This window comes from Mercenaria mercenaria, chromosome 3 (genome assembly GCF_021730395.1).
Source record: "Mercenaria mercenaria strain notata chromosome 3, MADL_Memer_1, whole genome shotgun sequence".
Lineage (NCBI taxonomy): Eukaryota > Metazoa > Mollusca > Bivalvia > Venerida > Veneridae > Mercenaria > Mercenaria mercenaria.
The window spans coordinates 67,237,632-67,258,511 of NC_069363.1; the positions used below are offsets into that span (position 1 = coordinate 67,237,632).

Consider the following 20,880-nt stretch of genomic DNA (forward strand, 5'->3'; position numbering starts at 1 on the left):
TTAAACCCAAAACAAACAAAGTCTGAAGTATCATTGGCCGTTTCGTCAACTCGACACCAAAAAGAGGTGGAGCCAGTGTTTACAGAGCATGAATTTTTGTTTCTAATTGCTAAATCTATAAAAAAAAGTATGTATGATTAGGGAATTGAAGCCAGATTGCCTCAGCAATAAAGACTTTGCTACCACTGTGACCAGTACACCACGGAGGAATTCGTACTTGATGACTGTTAGTATAAAGCTGTATAAGTAAGGCAGTTTACCTTTGATACCCTGTGGCAAACGCTTTTCAATTGTGAATGGAAACATTAGTAAAACCAACTAATTCTCATGTGTTTCCATAACATAATCTGCCAGTAACTAACTTTCAAAGCCTTCTGAAGAAATATAACAATAATTTCATGAATTTTTTTTCTTTCTTTGTTGTCCTAAGATCTGGAGGTCAGTCCCTAAAATACTAGTTTAGTTTGTAATAAATTATAGTAAAATAACATCCTGTGTAAGTCTTGTCTGGCTGTCTTATGGGCAGTTCTTGTTTTATATTTATAAAATGCAGCTGTTATATGCTACTACATGTAGTTAGAAGTTTGCCAAAATATGGTGTATGTTAGTCAGTGCACTTAAATCCTGTATGACACCAAACAAAACCTTTGGGTTCTTATTCTGTTGATAGAGACTGACTGACATTTTGTTTATAAATGCCGATCTGTTACAGATAGCAGTAACTGCTCTACTAGCTGTCTTGTGTTAACTATTTGAATTGATATAAGAATATTTTGTGTGTGAATAATTATACACAAATCAGATTATCCCATTTATCATCTCTTGCAGAGATACAAAAAGAAAAAAAATCCAAACACCACCCACCCACCCAGAGGTTTAAAGAGTACACCACAATTAAAGAAACTACAATATAACAAGGACTGTCTGGATTGGAAAAAAACATTGGTCATTTTTAGCTCAACTGTTCTAAGAATAGTCTGAGCTATTCTACTAACCCTGGCGTTTGTGTTGGCATCAGCTTGGTTAAGGTTTTGCATGCAAGTACATATAGCTATCGTTTAAAGGCATATAGCTTTGAAACTTATCTTTTCTTATTTAGGTCTATTACCAACCTCACTGTGTCAAGTCGCAGAACTCTGACATGTATTTTGGCCAAATTATGCTCCCTTTTGGACTTAGCATGCATTGTTACAGAAAATCCTGGTTAAAGTTTTGCATGCAAGATACTATCTCCAAAACTAATGCAGGTATTGAATTGAAACTTCGCATGTGTCTTCAGGGTTTTAAAACTAGGTGATAGCATCAAGTCCCATAGCTCTAACATGTATTTTGGGCAAATTATGCCCCCATTTGGGTTTAGAAAATCCTGGTTTAAAGTTTTGCATGCAAGTTACTATCCCCAAAACTAATGCAGATACTGATTTGAAACTTCACTTGTGTCTTGAGGGTTATAAAATTAGGTGATAGCATCAAGTCCCATAACTCGGACATGTAATTTGGCCAAATTATGCCCCCTTTTGGACTTAGAAAATCCTGGTTAAAGTTTTGCATTCAAGTTGCTATCTCCAAAACTAATGAAAATACTGGATTGAAACTCTGTAGATTTAGGGTAATATTCCAGCTTCTGGGACAATAATTCAAATAGTGGAGCATTGGCTGTCTTATGGACAGCTCTTTTTTTTCATGCAATTTTACAGTCCAGTGGTTTAAGATAGATGATTTTGAGTTACTTGCCTGTCACCTCTGTGGGATTGAAACCCTGCTTTTGATGCAGAATTCTTCCATGTGAAGAAACTATCCAACCGGCGTGTGGTTGGTCATTGGTACTAAACTGTACCTGAAAACAGGTGCTGAGTCCTCCACACATAGTTGCAATATTGTCTGAATTGTGCTGGTTAAATTCTTAATATGTGTGAAGCGCGAAAATTGCTGCTTACAAAGGAGGTAATACAATTCTGAAAATAAGAGAATTGGTTTGATATTTGACTGTATAGATTACTTAATTGAGTTTCAATTTCTGAATTCTCATTTGTAGCAGATTGATGAGCACATTCTTGGAATTGATTAATGATTGTAATTTAAGAAATGTTTCAAGACCTTATTCCTTTCTTTGATTTCATCCATGTTTTACTTCAGATTTATAAATGCCCAGTGATCTTGTGACAGAATAGATCATTACACTGGAGTATCTCTCAAGCAAACAGAATCAAATTTGGCTCTCATGTTTCCAGATTATTAAATTATTCAATTACAATAATGGGTTACAATTATGATAATGATATTACACAAGGGAACAAAAGGAAACTGTGTAGTGAACTCGCATTTATTTCCCAGCAATACTTTAAAAGGGCCTTTATTATTGATCATTATCATTTAAGCAAACCAAAGTGGAACCTTAAGAACTTCAGGTTGTCATAAGTTAGTTTGCTGTTTATACATGCAGGTCCTGTCAAACAACATCACTTGGAAAAGTTGAATTTGTTTTTATTGCAATTGAGAAGTTTAATTGCATAGGAATTAAGTGTTTTCTAAAAACTCATCTGCAGTTCTAGTTTAATTTGGAGTATGATAGTGTTTAACAAAGATATGAAGTTTTGATTGCTGTTGATGAACTTGAGAAATATGTATAAACCCCAGTATAGGAAAGTATGCTGCTTTTGATGTGAAATATGTTGAAATATGAATCAGGATGAGAGTTTTTGTGTTGCATAAAGTGGTTATTTTGATAATTGATACACAGATCTATTTCCTAATTTAAGTAGTTGTTTTGATACCAGATGGATGAAGAGTAGGTTGTTAGAAGTCTTGTGAATCTTTTTTTTATGATACAGAAGAACACCATAATTATGTAAACCATAATTTGAATGTACATTGTAGCTAAAATAATTGTGAAATTATCTCCCTTTTATACTTGGTGGTGGGTGGGGCAATCTGACTAAAGTACTTGATCTTCTAAACGAAGATCTGAAAACGACCCATTCACATTCGTCTTCTACTTATTTTGGATTTCCAATATTGCTATTTTTATTTTCGCAAATCTATTTTTGTTTGAACCAATCAGACAACTTGTTCGAATGTCAAAGAGAAAGAAAAATTTGTAGTTAACCCAGGGCTCGAACCTGTGACCTCTCGTTTACAGAGCAAGTGCCCTACCGACTGAGCTAACCGGCTATCTGAAATATTTCGACATAAAAATTGTTGATATCAAAACCCAAGACTTTATAAAGCTTACAGAATGCTGTAAGGTAGCTTTTGATTGGCTAGCGGAAGGGTTGTCAGAACGAGGCCATCAATAGCTCGTTGTCAGATCCTATGCGTAGCGTAATAGGAGATGTACTTTAGTCAGATTGTGGGTGGGGGGAATGACGTTCTATACAATGATAAATGGGCAAGGACAAAAGGCCCTTTTCAAACAACTTTTTTTGGTGTGGATGGGGAGTAATTGCCTTTATAGTATTTGTAAGACTGAATTGGATTGAATGTACAGCTCATTAGTGATTAACTACAGTAATTTGACCATTATTGGAACAGGCAAAAGTGTAAGTGGTTGCTTTAGTTGACAAGTATGCAAGGATATTGACAGAGTTCAATAACTTCCTGTTCTTGGAGCCTGTAATCAATATAAATATGTTTTTCCTGCCTATTATGACTGGTCATTTACCTGCTCTTTGTACAGGTACTCTCATAATATGGTTACTGTAATGCAGGAATAATGGAAAGATTGGTGGGTAATGTTAGGTCATTGCAGGTTGTTGACATATTGTTTGGTAAAAAGGTTTGGATTTAATGAAATTGTCACTTATGGAGCAGTTGACCACATGTTGCATTGATCTAAGGATATATTGTGTTCTATCTTACCATTTTATCTAAAAACTGTGCTCAGGTGCTCATAACAGAAAAACGCTTTGTGGAGAGACTGATTTATATCTCTTTGAAAAAAAAGTGTTGGTAAGAGGAGAGATAATGAGGACACATTTGTGTTTGTGGAATAGGCTAGATGACTGTAAGTTCTACTGGAATAGTGGAAAAAATGAAGCTTGTTTTGACACATTATTGTTAATGACTATTGAATACTATATTCTTGCACACCGGACTCCAGTCCATGGCGTTTCTGGTGATTTTACCCATGCCAGATGACTCTCGTGCTGTTAATGACAACTAGTGATTCATGCATTGATTATATATTGTTTATATAAAATACGAAAAAAATCAGCTACCTTGATAGTTTCTCTCCATTCCTTATAGTATATTTCTCGATTCAAAGGATGTTATTTTACAGTAAGAACGTACCGTTGCGCTATAATACAAATGATAAACAGGGGTCAGCTAGGGTCAGTGTGTATCAACATGTAGTTCTTAAGTCTAGGCTACCTAGTGGCAAGGCTATTGCTATAATACATGATGTAGCATTCCATATTTGGGGGATAGCTTTCAGTATAAAGCAGGTTGTTTTCTTGTTTTCTGGGATTTTTTCTGGCTTTTCTTGAGGTTAAGAAGTCGGAAATGTATGTAAATGGATTGAAGCTAACACATTTATTCACTGTGATAGCGTTATATTTAATGCACAGGTTCCATAACCCTTTTTGGCTTTAAACAAAGTTATCTGTATGAAAGCTGTTATGTCAGCAGCCACTTATGGGAATGGGTTGAAACTTCACACATTTGCTCACTGTAATGTTTTGGCATGCAAATGCTACTTTGCAATTTTTGGTTAAGGTTTTGTATGTAAACTGGTATCCTACATAGCATTATAAGAGACAAAAGTTCAACTTCTTTTTTTGTGATGAGACATTTGAATAGCTAGCATTCTAAGATGAGCAATGTCTCCTTGGGCGAATGTTGCTCACTTTGAGTGACTTGCCTGGCATCACCATACATTTAAATAGGTATAGCTTGGGAGAATGTTGCTCACTTTGAATGACTTGCCTCCCTTCACTGTACATTTAAATAGTTAGCATTCTAAGATGAGCAATGTCTCCTTGGGCGAATGTTGCTCACTTTGAATGACTTGTCTCACTTCACTGTACATTTAAATAGTTAGCATTCTAAGATGAGCAATGTTCCTTGGGCGAATGTTGCTCACTTTGAATGACTTGCCTCGCTTCACTGTACATTTAAATAGTTAGCATTCTAAGATGAGCAATGTCTCCTTGGGCGATTGTTGCTCACTTTGAATGACTTGCCTTGCTTCACTGTACATTTAAATAGTTAGCATTCTAAGATGAGCATTGTCTCCTTGGGCGAATGTTGCTCACTTTGAATGACTTGCCTCGCTTCACTGTACATTTAAATAGTTAGCATTCTAAGATGAGCAATGTTCCTTGGGCAATTGTTCCACACTTTGAATGACTTGCCTCGCTTAACTGTACATTTAAATAGTTAGCATTCTAAGATGAGCAATGTCTCCTTGGGCAATTGTTCCACACTTTGAATGACTTGCCTCGCTTATCTGTACATTTAAATAGTTAGCATTCTAAGATGAGCAATGTTCCTTGCGCAATTGTTCCACACTTTGAATGACTTGCCTCGCTTCACTGTACATTTAAATAGTTAGCATTCTAAGATGAGCAATGTCTCCTTGGGCAATTGTTCCACACTTTGAATGACTTGCCTCGCTTCACTGTACATTTAAATAGTTAGCATTCTAAGATGAGCAATGTCTCCTTGGGCAATTGTTCCACACTTTGAATGACTTGCCTCGCTTAACTGTACATTTAAATAGTTAGCATTCTAAGATGAGCAATGTTCCTTGCGCAATTGTTCCACACTTTGAATGACTTGCCTCGCTTCACTGTACATTTAAATAGTTAGCATTCTAAGATGAGCAATGTTCCTTGGGCAATTGTTCCACACTTTGAATGACTTGCCTCGCTTCACTGTACATTTAAATAGTTAGCATTCTAAGATGAGCAGTGTCTCCTTGGGCGAATGTTGCTCACTTTGAATGACTTGCCTCGCTTCACTGTACATTTAAATAGTTAGCATTCTAAGATGAGCAATGTCTCCTTGGGAGAATGTTGCTCACTTTGAATGACTTGTCTCGCTTCACTGTACATTTAAATAGTCAGCATTCTAAGATGAGCAATGTCTCCTTGGGCCATTGTTCCACACTTTGAATAACTTGCCTCGCTTCACTGTACATTTAAATAGTTAGCATTCTAAGATGAGCAATGTCTCCTTGGGCGAATGTTGCTCACTTTGAATGACTTGCCTCGCTTCACTGTACATTTAAATAGTTAGCATTCTAAGATGAGCAATGTCTCCTTGGGCGAATGTTCCACACTTTGAATGACTTGCCTCGCTTCACTGTACATTTAAATAATTAGCATTCTAAGATGAGCAATGTCTCCTTGGGCGAATGTTGCTAACTTTGAATGACTTGTCTCGCTTCACTGTACATTTAAATAATTAGCATTCTAAGATGAGCAATGTCTCCTTGGGCGAATGTTGCTCACTTTGAATGACTTGTCTCACTTCACTGTACATTTAAATAGTTAGCATTCTAAGATGAGCATTGTCTCCTTGGGTGAATGTTGCTCACTTTGAATGACTTGCCTCGCATCACTGTACATTTAAATAGTTAGCATTCTAAGATGAGCAATGTTCCTTGGCGAATGTTGCCACATTTGAATGACTTGCCTCGCTCACTGTACATTTAAATAGTTAGATTCTAAGATGAGCATGTCTCCTTGGGCGAATGTTGCTCACTTTGAATGACTTGCCTCGCTCACTTACATTTAAATAATTAGCATTCTAAGATGAGCATGTCTCCTTGGGCAATGTTCACACTTTGAATGACTTGCCTCACGTCACTCTACATTTAAATAGTTAGCATTCTAAGATGAGCATGTCTCCCTTGGGCAATTGTTCCACACTTTGAATGACTTGCCTCGCTTCACTCTACATTTGAATAGTTAGCATTCTAAGATGAGCATTGTCTCCTTAGGCAATTGTTCCACACTTTGAATGACTTGCCTCGCTTAACTGTACATTTAAATAGTTAGCATTCTAAGATGAACAATGTCTCCTTGGGCGAATGTTGCTCACTTTGAATGACTTGTCTCACTTCACTGTACATTTAAATAATTAGCATTCTAAGATGAGCAATGTCTCCTTAGGCAATTGTTCCACACTTTGAATGACTTGCCTCGCATCACTGTACATTTAAATAGTTAGCATTCTAAGATGAGCAATGTTCCTTGGGCGAATGTTGCTCACTTCGAATGACTTGCCTCGCTTCACTGTACATTTAAATAATTAGCATTCTAAGATGAGCAATGTCTCCTTGGGCGAATGTTGCTCACTTCGAATGACTTGCCTCGCTTCACTGTACATTTAAATAATTAGCATTCTAAGATGAGCAATGTCTCCTTGGGCGAATGTTGCTCACTTTGAATGACTTGCCTCGCATCACTGTACATTTAAATAATTAGCATTCTAAGATGAGCAATGTCTCCTTGGGCGAATGTTGCTCACTTTGAATGACTTGCCTCGCTTCACTGTACATTTAAATAATTAGCATTCTAAGATGAGCAATGTCTCCTTGGGCGAATGTTGCTCACTTTGAATGACTTGCCTCGCTTCACTGTACATTTAAATAGTTAGCATTCTAAGATGAGCAATGTCTCCTTGGGCGAATGTTGCTCACTTTGAATGACTTGCCTCGCTTCACTGTACATTTAAATAGTTAGCATTCTAAGATGAGCAATGTCTCCTTGGGCGAATGTTCCACACTTTGAATGACTTGCCTCGCTTCACTGTACATTTAAATAGTTAGCATTCTAAGATGAGCAATGTCTCCTTGGGCGAATGTTGCTCACTTTGAATGACTTGCCTCACTTCACTGTACATTTAAATAGTTAGCATTCTAAGATGAGCAATGTCTCCTTGGGCGAATGTTGTTCACTTTGAATGACTTGCCTCACATCACTGTACATTTAAATAATTAGCATTCTAAGATGAGCAATGTCTCCTTGGGCGAATGTTGCTCACTTTGAATGACTTGCCTCACATCACTGTACATTTAAATAATTAGCATTCTAAGATGAGCAATGTCTCCTTGGGCGAATGTTGCTCACTTTGAATGACTTGCCTCGCTTCGCTGTACATTTAAATAGTTAGCATTCTAAGATGAGCATTGTCTCCTTGGGCGAATGTTGCTCACTTTGAATGACTTGCCTCGCTTCACTGTACATTTAAATAGTTAGCATTCTAAGATGAGCAATGTCTCCTTGGGCGAATGTTCCACACTTTGAATGACTTGCCTCGCTTCACTGTACATTTAAATAGTTAGCATTCTAAGATGAGCAATGTCTCCTTGGGCAAATGTTCCACACTTTGAATGACTTGCCTCACATCACTGTACATTTAAATAATTAGCATTCTAAGATGAGCAATGTCTCCTTGGGCGAATGTTGCTCACTTTGAATGACTTGCCTCACATCACTGTACATTTAAATAATTAGCATTCTAAGATGAGCAATGTCTCCTTGGGCAAATGTTCCACACTTTGAATGACTTGCCTCACATCACTGTACATTTAAATAATTAGCATTCTAAGATGAGCAATGTCTCCTTGGGCGAATGTTGCTCACTTTGAATGACTTGCTTTCATCACTGTAGGGTTGAGCTTTGATGGTATTTGAACTCCTCTGTGTAGGGAAGTTATCAACCTACCTTGTAGAAGGTCTCTCCAGTTTCTTCTAAAACAAAAGGCAAGTTGATGCTTTTCAGCAAGAGTCTTTAAATAACTGATAGCAATTACAATTAAAGTTAGAGATATAAAACTTCATATAAGTCTTTGAGCTGTCTCATGTTGACAGTTATTATGTATGATTTACATAAATTTGTATTCAAACTTTAATAAAGCTTAACGACAGATCTAGGTCAATAGTGTCTTCATGCTCCTTTCCAACGATTGAAACTGATTAGTTTTGATGAAGCACTCACTGAACATTTTTATATAAATAAAGGGAAATTAATATAGCATGAAGAATATAATACTTTGGTACTCTCTTGTTGAAGTGGCCTACTTTAATATTAAGGTTCAGTGAGCTGGTGAAATGAATGAATTATGAAGCATTCATTTGGTCTAGGGTCATTAATTATATATTTTTTGTTCTTTGTGGAAGTTTTTTATAATTATAAATACAATAGTTCATCTGAAACATCATCTTTTCAATGGCAGAAAGTTATGTTTTGTATATTATTGAAATAAAGAAATAAAGAAAAAGTTAATTTTACTTGAAGAAACTTAAAACAAGTCATAGTCATTGACTTAATTACACAATACCATAAGTCCATGTTTAGCATTCTTAGAAATATGAGTTTTTAGAGTTTTGACGCATTCATTAATGGTTAAATAGACATGATTGTGAGTTTTAGGAACTGCTTTTTTGTCACATTAAGTAGTTCTATAAAAATGTAATATTCTGAGCAGATCCCACAATCTCAGTATCGCTAAAAATAGACATACAGTATTTTGGAATTAAGCTAATGAAGTGAACACACAGAGACGAGCCGAAGTCAGAATTAGAAATCCTGTTTTCTAAGGAATTTCTTCTGTAGAGTTTTGGCAAAATCTACATACAAAATGTATTTAGAATTTCCTGCATACAGGTGTGCAGTCACCAGGTCAATATTTGGGCAGAATACATGCCATGTAGCATATTTTGTTCTGGATCTGGAGAGCGATACATTGAAGCAAATTTTAAGGAAAAAATAGATTAACAGATGTACCCCTTGTACCTTATATACCTATAATAGTATTTACTTTAAGTATCAAAATAGGCAGAAGTTTTTATATTTGGTAACAAACATAGTAAAATGTTGAAGTTTTGAGTGTTTATTACTGGTTTTGTTTTCAGATAAAAAGAAAAATGGTGACTTGAAGTCTCATTCAATGGGAAACAACAACAGCTCGGTGGTTGCCACACCACCCCCAGAGCGAAAATCTAAGTTTGCTGCAATAGGAAAAATATTTAAACCTTGGAAATGGAAGCGGAAAAAGAAGAGTGAGAAAATTGAGAAAACAGTTGTAGGTAAGTAGACAGGGGAAGTAAATCTGTAGGAATTTATATTTGACATTAGAAGGTTGTTAAGTTTTTCTCCCCTGTCACACACTAGTGTTAACCAGTAATACTCCAAATTTAGGTGACATTGAATTTTTCTGAACAAGTGGTCATTTTTACCAGATGTTTACTGTTGTTCCAAACATTTGTTTACAGACTACATGGGGAATGACATGTGAAGTTTTTAGCCTCTCATAATGGCTTATCATAAATAGACCAGATGTCTGCTGTGGTTCCAAACTTACATACAGTTTATATGGGAAATGATATGTAAAGTCTGTGGGTGCTTCACATAAGTAGATGTATACCAAGTGTTTGCTGTGGCCTTAAACAGATGAACAGTCCAGTCCGTTATTGACGTGTAAAGTTTGTAGGGTATCTCGTAATAAATAGTCCAGGTGTTGCTGTGGTTACAGTTGTCAGGAATGAGGTACAAAGTGTTATGCTCATATTAAGATCAAGTTATATTTGAAACACCATATTTGAAAGACTGCTTCTTAAGAAAACCATCTTGCTTTTTATGCTGAACAACAAATGAAATACATAACAACAGCAGTAGCAGCTCTGCAGCTTTACCAAATAAGGTTTTTGTCCTAGAATTACTCAGCAAAACTGGATATGAAATGCCTGCTCACTGGCAACATTTACCCTTTACAGCAGATCCATTTGTTGTTTCATTAAAAGTAATATTCTTCCAATATTCCTCATTAAATATTTACTGCAGAGACTAGGAATCCCTGATTTCTCCTTATAAGGTCTTGTAAGAAAAAACAAAGAACTTAACAGCAAGAATGTTTACCACACTTGAGATATGGTAGAATATTTGCTTATGTCATTTTCTTCAGCATTTCCCCAGTGTGTTGACATTTAGTTATCATTAAGTTGGTGAAATGAGAATCCTTCCTCAGGCTATATGATTTAAATGGAACATGATTACATATTCTGCTGGGAGCATTTTTGTGTAAGCCTTCTATACTGTGATTTTTTGCACAGAAAGGATACATTTTACACCCATTTTCCATTTTTCCTTCTCCATCATTATATATCTACTCAGCAGTGGTATAGATCTAACAGTTCTTACTCTTTAAACATAGGTTTCAGGTGCAAATCCAGTAGTGTGGAGACCGCCTCGGTAGTCTTGTGGTAGAGCGTCCGCTTCGAGTGCGGGAGGTCGTGGGTTCGATCCCCGGCCGCGTCATACCAAAGACGTAAAAAATGGTACTAGCAGCTTCTTCGCTTGACGCTCAGCATTAAGGGGATAGTGCTAGGACTGGTCAGCCCGGTGTCAGTATAATGTGACTGGGTGGGGTATCATGCCACATGTCTACGGCGTGATAATCCAGTGAGGCAGCACTATAAAGTTGGGCATTGTGCTCACTGCTACAAGTAGACACCGTCGTTTATATGACTGGAAAATTGTTGAAAAAGACGTTAAACCCGAACACACACACACACACACACACACACAGAGTAGTGTGGACTTCCTATCTGAGCGAGGACTCAAATCAAATAGCTTAAATAAAATTCTGTTTGTTTTTGGCTTCTGCCCGACCCAATGGACTTCCGCCGTTTGACCCAAAAAGTACAATCTTTTTAACCAGGTTTTCAAAAAAAAAATGAGGATGTGGAGGTGGGTGGTTTCTGCTGAGTAGCTTGAGTTAGGAGTGACCGATTCAAATGTAACTTGGTATATTGGTAGCTTGCATAAAAAGTTTGGGAATGCATATGAGGCCACTAAGAGCAAGGTCAAAGTCACTGTTGCTAAAAAACTTTAGTTTGCATTACTGTATTATGTCTCCCCCAACGTTTTTGCCCTGTCAGTCTGTCACACTTCATTTCCAATAAATAACTGAAGAACCATTTGACCTAGAACTTTCAAACTTCATAGGATGGCAGGGCTTATGGTGTAGATGACCCCTATTGTTTTTGGGGTCACTCCATCAAAGGTCAAGGTCACAGGGGCCTGAACATGGAAAAATATTTCCTATCAATAACTTGAGAACCACTTGACCCAGAATGTTGAAACTTCATTGGATGATTGGTCATGCAGAGTAGATGACCCCTATTGATTTTGGGATCACTCTATTAGAGGTCAAGGTCACAGGGGCCTGAACATGGAAAACCATTTTCGATCAATAACTTGAGAATCACTTGACCCAGAATGTTGAAACTTCATATTAGGATGATTGGTCTGAAACTGAAACTGTTTCATTTGATTAAACGCCTATTTTTACGCAAAACATATTCAATGGCATTTTACAAATACATAAAAATACGACAAAAATTAAGATATTTAATGACATATAACATAAATGAGCATAAATACCATTGTGAATAAACTATTTAGTAAGCATTAAAAAAAAAAAAAAAAAAAAAAAAAGAATGATCAGACATCAGATAAGATTAATAAAATATTAGAATATTAAGATACAGTAAGACAGCTGTTTGTTATTAAGTAAGAATAAGTGGGTTATTGCGACATGTCCAGAAGTTATTACAAACAACTGTATTTTGTATTTGTTATAATATAGTTCATTTTCGAATGTATTTACACAATAAAATCATCCAGTTCACGTTACTTCAGTTTCTTAAAAATTACAGTCACAGTCTCTAAAAGAGTGCAAAGTAATCTCCAAAATAATGAGTTTTCAACTTCTTTTTGAAAACATCTATTGAGTCCGAGTTCCTTATTTCGAGAGGCAATTCATTCCAGAGTTTAGGTCCAACAGTACCAAAACTTCTGTCGCTGAACGTTTTGCGCTTGTTGAAAGGAACAACGAAACACCCAGTAACGGAGTTTGAAGAACGCAAGTTTCTTGTCTGTGTTTGTTTTATGAGAAGTTCAGAAAGATATTCTGGAGAGTTTCCAACTGAACAATTATACATGTAGGTGAGCATTTTGAATGTGATTCTGGCTTTGATTGGTAGCCAGTGAAGGTCATACAGCGCTTGCTTGGAACTGTCATATTTTCTTCGATTTAGGACAAGTTTTGCACACATTTTCTGAATTCATTGCATTTTGTTTACTTTGCTTTGAGCAATACCATACAGAATGACATTACAATAATCTAAATGGGATATCACCAATGACAGGACAAGGGTTTCGGTAGCCTCTTCGGTAAGATATTTCCGGATACATTTTATTCTGAAGTAGTTGAGCATTGCTGTTCTACACTTTCGTTTTACATGCTCTTTTAGATTCAAGTTTTCATCCAGGAATGCACCTAGATATCGAATAAAGCTCACTGATTTCACTTCATCACCTACAATGCATACTTTGTCAGTTGAACACTTAGAGAGCTGTTGCCTACTACCAAACATGATGAACTCGGTTTTGGTCATGCAAAGTAGATAACCCATATTGATTTTGGGGTCACTCTATTAAAGGTTAAGGTCACAGGTGTCTGAACATGGAAAGCCATTTCCAATCAATAACTTGAGAACCACTTGACCCAGAATGTTGAAACTTCATAGGATGATTGGACATGCAGAGTAGATAACCCTTATTGATTTTGGGGTCACTCTATTAAAGGTCAAGGTCACAGCTAACAGAACATGGAAATCCATTTCCGTTTAGTAACTTGAGAACCACCTGACCCAGAATGTTGAAACTTCATAGGGTGATAAGACTTACAGACTAGATGACCCTATTGATTTTGGGGTCACTCCATCAAAGGTCAAGGTCACAGGGGGCTGAACATAGAAACTCTTTTCAATCAATAACTTGAGAACCACTAGGTCCAGAATGTTGAAACTTAGTTGGATGATTGGACATGCCAAGTAGAAGATCCCTATTGCAGTCAACCATCAGTGTCTCTTTGACTTTCGCTCCTGTCCCCTATTGACTTCTTGCCTATACAGCTATGCTTTGGGGGAGACATGCGCTTTTCTACAAAAGCATCTGATTCTTCTAGTTCTTATGTGAAATGCATGCAGATGTCCTTACATTTCTCAAAAAATAGATATATTTAAGTTTAGTCAGGTGAGTGGAGTAAAATCCATTAGTGTTGAATTTGATTATGCATTGGGGCAGGGATGGAATCAAGTGAGGACTTGTAAATTGCAGATTCAAATCCAGTAGTGTAAAATTTGGCATCAGTACTGCTGTGTAGGGGTGGAATCAAATGAGGAATCCAAGATTCCTGATTCAAAACAAGTAGTTTGGAATTTTGACATCAACACAGTAGTGGTTCAGGGATTGAGTCAAGTTGGTACTTAGTGGTTTCAGATTCAAAATGTGCCAAGTGTAAAATTATCTTTAAATCAATGTGATTATTGAAGAATCTTTCCTTTATTAAGTTTTGAAAAATTGAATTACAGAAATAAATTATACATGTGAAAAAGTGGAACCTCATTTCTAAACAGAATTTGGACATTTGGGATCAAACACTTGTGAAACTTATTTTGGAAGAATAAAGTATATGTTTGTTAAATTGTTATATGTGGCTTTCAGTTGATACAGTGTTTCTGATTTTTATTTCTACACATCTCATCCTTTGTTCTAAATCATTCATGAACAACTTGCATGTTTTCAGAATTGGAGCGAAAGATATCAGTACGCTCAACACGAGAAGAACTTATAAAGAAAGGTGTTATAAAGGAACGGAAGGAAGATACGATTGAGGAGGGCAATGAGAATCAGAATACAGCAACTGAAACTAGTCAAGAAAAGTCAACCACAGCAGTGGCGGTCACAGAAACCCAAGAAGAGAGAATAGGTAAGTTACTGTAGTCATGTCCAGCTTCCGAATACTGGATGGAGATACCATGGGTCACAAGTTTTGTTTCTCGCCTCTTCAACCAAATTAATATTCATTTTAGATGAAACTTACTCCTTTACAGCTTGTATTAAGGACCAGAAAAAGCTGACTTTTTATGCCCCCGAAGGGAGGCATATAGTTTTTGAACCGTCTGTCCATCTGTCGGTCTGTCAGTCTGTCCGCAATTTTCGTGTCCGGTCCATATCTTTGTCATCCATGGATGGATTTTCAAATAACTTGGCATGAATGTGGACCACAGTAAGACGATGTGTCACGTGCAAGACCCAGGTCCGTAGCTCAAAGGTCAAGGTCACACTTAGACATTAAAGGATAGTGCATTGATGGGCGTGTCCGGTCCCTATCTTTGTCATCCATGGATGGATTTTCAAATAACTTGGCATGAATGTGTACCACAGTAAGACGACGTGTCGCACGCAAGACCCAGGTCCGTAGCTCAAAGGTCAAGTTCACACTTAGACGTTAAAGGATAGTGCATTGATGGGCGTGTCCGGTCCATATCTTTGTCATCCATGGATGGATTTTCAAATAACTTGGCATGAATGTGTACCACAGTAAGATGACGTGTCGCGCGTAAGACCCAGGTCCGTAGCTCAAAGGTCAAGGTCACACTTAGACGATAAAGGATAGTGCATTGATGGGCGTGTCCGGTCCATATCTTTGTCATCCATGGATGGATTTTCAAATAACTTGGCATGAATGTGTACCACAGTAAGATGACGTGTCATGCGCAAGACCCAGGTCCGTAGCTCAAAGGTCAAGGTCACACTTAGACGTTAAAGCTCATTTTTCATGATAGTGCATTGATGGGCGTGTCTGGTCCATATCTCTGTCATTCATGCATGGATTTTAAAATAACTATGCATGAATGTGTGGCACAGACGACGTGTCGTGCGCAAGACCCAGCTCCGTAGGTCAAAGGTCCTAAACTCTAACATCAGCCATAACTATTCATTCAAAGTGCCATCGGGGGCATGTGTCATCCTATGGAGACAGCTCTTGTTAAGTATCTTTTTTAATCTTGTCAAGTCTAAAATAAATGTATATCAAATGCATATCTGTAAGTGTAATATTTAAAGCCCCTGATAACACAGGAATTAATTTGAGAAATGAAATAGAACTTGAACCATGACGACATCAGAAACCAAATTAGGCAAATCATCATTTTCTCAAAGGAGCTTCTATAACTACCTTAAGGTAGTTCTGCATGTTTGATAAACTGGAAGTTATTGCGTAACATCATTTGTCCGGAAAACATAGAATAAAGCCTGGATTTGGCGTATGGAAATGAAAATCATTTTTATGAAGTAATGACAACTCATGAGTAAATTTATTACAGTGGCACCTGACCATAATCATCTAAAGTTTAGATACGATATTAAAACATCTGACTTGTTAAATAATTCTTAATAATGCCTTAAAATTAGCTTGAAATGTATGGTTCACCTTAATCATGGTCAGATATCTCAAAAATAAGCACACCAACCTATACATGTTATATCACCTCATTAAAGGCCATATGTTTGTTTACAACTGTGGGAAGTTTCATGAAAATCTACATGTAGAAAAATTGCTATTCGCAAAAATGTAATGAAAGTTGTGATTTTCCCATAGACTCCCATTATGAAAACTTGTGTGAGGTCCATAAAATCAAGCAAACAACCCTATCTTTTTTTTATTTGCTCGATTTTCTAATTATATTCTGAAGTTTTGAAAAATCAGGGTTTAATCAAAATCTACATTGTAGAAAAAAATCAGATCCGAACATACAGAACTATCTTAAATACTTACGAAGGGGCACCTTGGGAAACGATGGCCAAGCAGTTGATGTCACTGACTTCAAATTGCTCCTCGTCAAACCTTGCTTGGAATTTAGAATTCATGTGAGGAAGCCATTCAGCTGGTGTATGGAAGGCCAGTGGTTCTACCCACATGCCGTCCCATTCCTGATACAATATTTGGAAGGGTATCGAACTCTGGGAAAGTTACATTATTACATAAATTGTGTCAGTTTGACACAAAATAAAATGAAAAGGGCACCTGTACTTACACTGTGTTGGTATCCAACAAAATTAACAAAATTGATTGTTCTTTATGCCCCCACTTTGTGGGGGAGCATTATAGATTTGCCCTTGTCCATCCGTCCTTCCGAGAATGTTGTGTCGCGCCTAACTCCAAAAGTATTTGACGTAGAGTCACAAAACTTTATAGGAATGTTGGTCAATATGTGTAGTTGTGCACCTGGGGTTTTGCAACCGGATTCATTCAGTCATATAGGAGTTATGTCCCCTGACTTTGTAAAAATTGGTCATTTTAGTGTTGTGTCACGTCTAGCTCCAAAAGTATTTGAAGTAGAGTCACAAAACTTTACAGGAATGTTGGTCAGCATGTGTAGTTGTGCACCTGGGGTTTCACGTCCGGATTCATTCAGTCTTGTAGGAGTTATGGCCCCTGACTTAGTAAAAAATTGGTCATTTTAATGTTGTGTCGCGCCTAGCTCCAAAAGTATTTGACCTAGAGTCACCAAAGTTTACAGGAATGTTGGTCAGCATGTGCAGTTGTGCACCTGGGGTTTTGCGTCCGGATTCATTCAGTCGTGTAGGAGTTATGGTCCCTGACTTAGCTAAAAATTGGTCATTTTAATGTTGTGTCGCGCGTAGCTCCAAAGGTATTTGACCATGAGTCGCCAGAGTTTGCAGGAATGTTGGTCAGCATGTGCAGGTGTCCTTTGTCAGGTAGTGGGGGCATCTGTGTCTCATGGACACATTTCTAGTTCAAAAAGGGTGCAACACTTACTTTCTTCAGTCAAGAATAATATAAAATGATATGAACAAACTGCATCCATTGAGGTAATTTGTAAGATAGTAGCAGTATGAGATAAAAGATCAATGTTATTAACTCTAATCAGTCAGTTTGCCAGTGTCTTAAGATGTTCCAAAATTGAGTCTCCTATGAGATGATCTTATAAAGATACCTGTTCATACAGTAAGGCTTGCAGCTTTCTTTGGAATGTCTGCAGGTTTTAGTGCTAAAAATAAAGAAGAGATAATGGAATTTGATATATTCAGCTTTTAAAACATTTTCTTTTCATTATTTTTGGGAATTACTAAATTTAATTAACTGAATAATTGAATAAATTTATCTTTGCTATGAATATTTCTGTGGATAATAATAAATAATGATAAATGTGCTCATGTTTACCATAAACAAGAAATGTTGTGTGTAACTATATAGTTTTCCCAGAGCAGGTGGGTTGCAACAAGAGGTTGATAGGTGTTTTGGGATGTAGGTGGACATTCGCTGCAAATGTAGAGGAGATTTCATTTAACAGTGATAAACTAGAAATTAGACATTAAATTTTGTATAAAAAATGGATGAAACTGCAATCCCTGATCTAGACTGGCTCTCGTCCCTTTGTTTGTTCTGTCATATTTCTCACATGTAAATTTTGCAAGTAACTTTAGCAGGTTCTTTCTGTATTGACATTTTGTTGCCTCTGACTCCAAACATAGGTTTAAGCTTTAAAAAAATGACCATGTAGCCAGGGGGCCAGGCTAACCCTGATTAAATGGGATGAATTGTGGGGACTTGTAAAATGCATATCAGGGCTACATAATTGCGGATTTTTATAGATATCAAAATACTCTTTAAATCTGTTTTATGAACTGAATTAATGAAATTTTGTAATGTGATTCATAACCCAACATCGCCAAACCATTCAAAACCAGAAAAATAAAATTTCCTTGTTTTATTATCATTATTGTCATTGACCTGGAACCAGCAATTTTTACCTCTCTAGATGTAAATATTACATTGTATTAAATTGTGTCTAGGTGTGCCTCTAAACACCAGGTTTTACCTGTGGGATTGCACCAATTTATCTTTCCTTCTGTTGTTTTTTATGATACAGTAGATGAGGAATGAATGAAATCACTGAACTGCCTTAATTGCTGGAATAAGCCTACAGGTGTCTGTGCCTCATTGAACTTCTTTAAACCCTACAAAACATGTTCACATGTATATTTGTGGATTTATTCAGTTCTTGATGTTTAATAATTGATATAAAGGAGGAATATGTTTGTTAAGGAAGTAGAATAGATGGATTATTGTGAACAATGTGGAGTAAAAACAAGAAAAGAGGTGCTGGCTTTAGATTGCGATGTTTGTGCTGCAGGAAAGGTGAGGGGATACTAAATGTTGAAATACATTTTTTTTTTTTAAGAATTTACTTTACAGAAAAACAGAATGAATATATACATGAATTTTCTCTGAGGGGAAATTTTATTTTATGGTTTGTTGCTCACTTCGAAAGGGGATGTTAAAATGGATCTTCCCCTTGTTCTCAAGTTTCATGACCGCAAGTATAATGAACTGTATTGAATTGAATATTTGGCTTGCAAAACTTCATTTCTGGTATGAATGTTGGTCATTGTGTAATTGAATAGATCCTTGTTTGTTTAAATGTCCTTTCAGATATAAATTGATTTAATCATTGAAATTTGAATAAGAGTTGAGACTTGCAGGTTTTGCTATTTAATTTCAGTCCTTCGCATCACACATTATTGAAGCTGTGCATTATAGTTCTTTAAATATTCTTTTTGTGAAGTCAGATTCTTGTTATCATAAAGGTGTTCTTTGTATGTAGTCAGATCCTTCTTGTCTGCAAATAGGTGTTCTCTGTATGTAGTCAGATCCTGCTTGTCTGCAAATAGGTGTTCTTTGTATGTAGTCAGATCCTGCTTGTCTGCAAATAGGTGTTCTTTGTATATAGTCTGATCCTTCTTGTCTGCATATCGACGGCTGAGCGCGAAACTATTGTATCTTGTTCTTTATTCATATACAGTTACAATAGTTTCGCGCTCAGCCCACGATATAGGTGTTTTTTGTATGCAGTCAGATCCTTCTTGCTGCCATAGTGTGCAACCTACTTTTTTGACCAATCAAAGTGAGTTATTTTTAGCTCACCTGAGCCAAAGGCTCATGGTGAGCTTTTGTGACCGCTCAATGTCCATCGTCTGTCATCAGTCGTCCGTCGTCTGTCGTGCATCATCCGTCCGTCAACATTTTCTAAAAAAATCTTCTTGAAAACCACTAGGCAGAATTACACCAAACTTCACAGGAATGATCCTTGGGTGGCTCCCTTTCAAAATTGTTCAAAGAATTGAATTCCATGCAGAACTCTGGTTGCCATGGCAACCTAAAGGAAAAACTTAAAAAATCTTCTTCTAAAAAAGATCCTGCTTGTCTGCAAATAGGTGTTCTTTGTATGTAGTCAGATCCTTCTTGCTGCCGAAGTGTGCAACCTACTTTTTTGACCAATCAAAGCGAGTTATTTTTTAAAAAAAAGTTGGCTTCTTATTCCTGAAGACCAAAGTGACCGAATCAATAATTTTCGAAGATCAGCTCTGCACACTGAAGAGCAGGTAGGCAGAGAATCCGATACGATTTGTAAACTTCAGTTAAATGAATACGACTGACTGCAATTCTGATTGGTCAAACGTAGATTTCACACTTTGTCAGATAGAGTCCATGAAGAGAATTCTTCCAGAAAAAAGAAACCTCGATCGGTCACTCCCTATTGGTTTCTTTTTCACAAAGAATTCACTTCATAAACTCTATCTATAACAAAGAATTCACTTCATAAACTCTATCTATAACATGGAGATGCTCTTTGTAGGTAGTCGGATCCTTCTTGTCTGCATATAGGTGTTCTTTGTATGTAGTTGAGATCATTCTTGACTCCTGGAAGATGTTCTTTGTATGTGGTCAGATCCTTCTTGTCTGCATGTAAGTGTTCTTTGTATGTAGTTGAGATCATTGGAGGTGTTCTTTGTATGTAGTTGAGATCATTCTTGTCTCCTGGAAGATGTTCTTTGTATGTGGTCAGATCCTTCTTGTCTGCATGGAGGTGTTCTTTGTATGTAATCTTATCCTTCTTGTCATCTTGAAGGTGTTCTTTGTATGTGGTCAAATCCTTCTTGTCCTCTTGAAGATGTCCTTTGTATATAGTCTTATCCTTCTTGTCTGCCTGA

The 20,880-nt window shown here is 36.8% G+C and overlaps 1 protein-coding gene across 7 annotated transcripts in view; it reads left to right on the forward strand.

Annotated features, from left to right (window-relative positions):
• LOC123524485 (phosphatase and actin regulator 3-like) overlaps positions 1-20,880 on the forward strand; it is a 137,399-nt gene that overhangs the window by 40,124 nt on the left and 76,395 nt on the right. For all 7 annotated transcript variants that reach the window (XM_045302716.2, XM_045302715.2, XM_045302719.2 and 4 more), the window contains 2 exons: positions 9,867-10,040; positions 14,606-14,788. In XM_045302716.2, the coding sequence (XP_045158651.1) occupies positions 9,867-10,040; positions 14,606-14,788 (357 nt within the window). The remainder of the gene's footprint in view (positions 1-9,866; positions 10,041-14,605; positions 14,789-20,880) is intronic.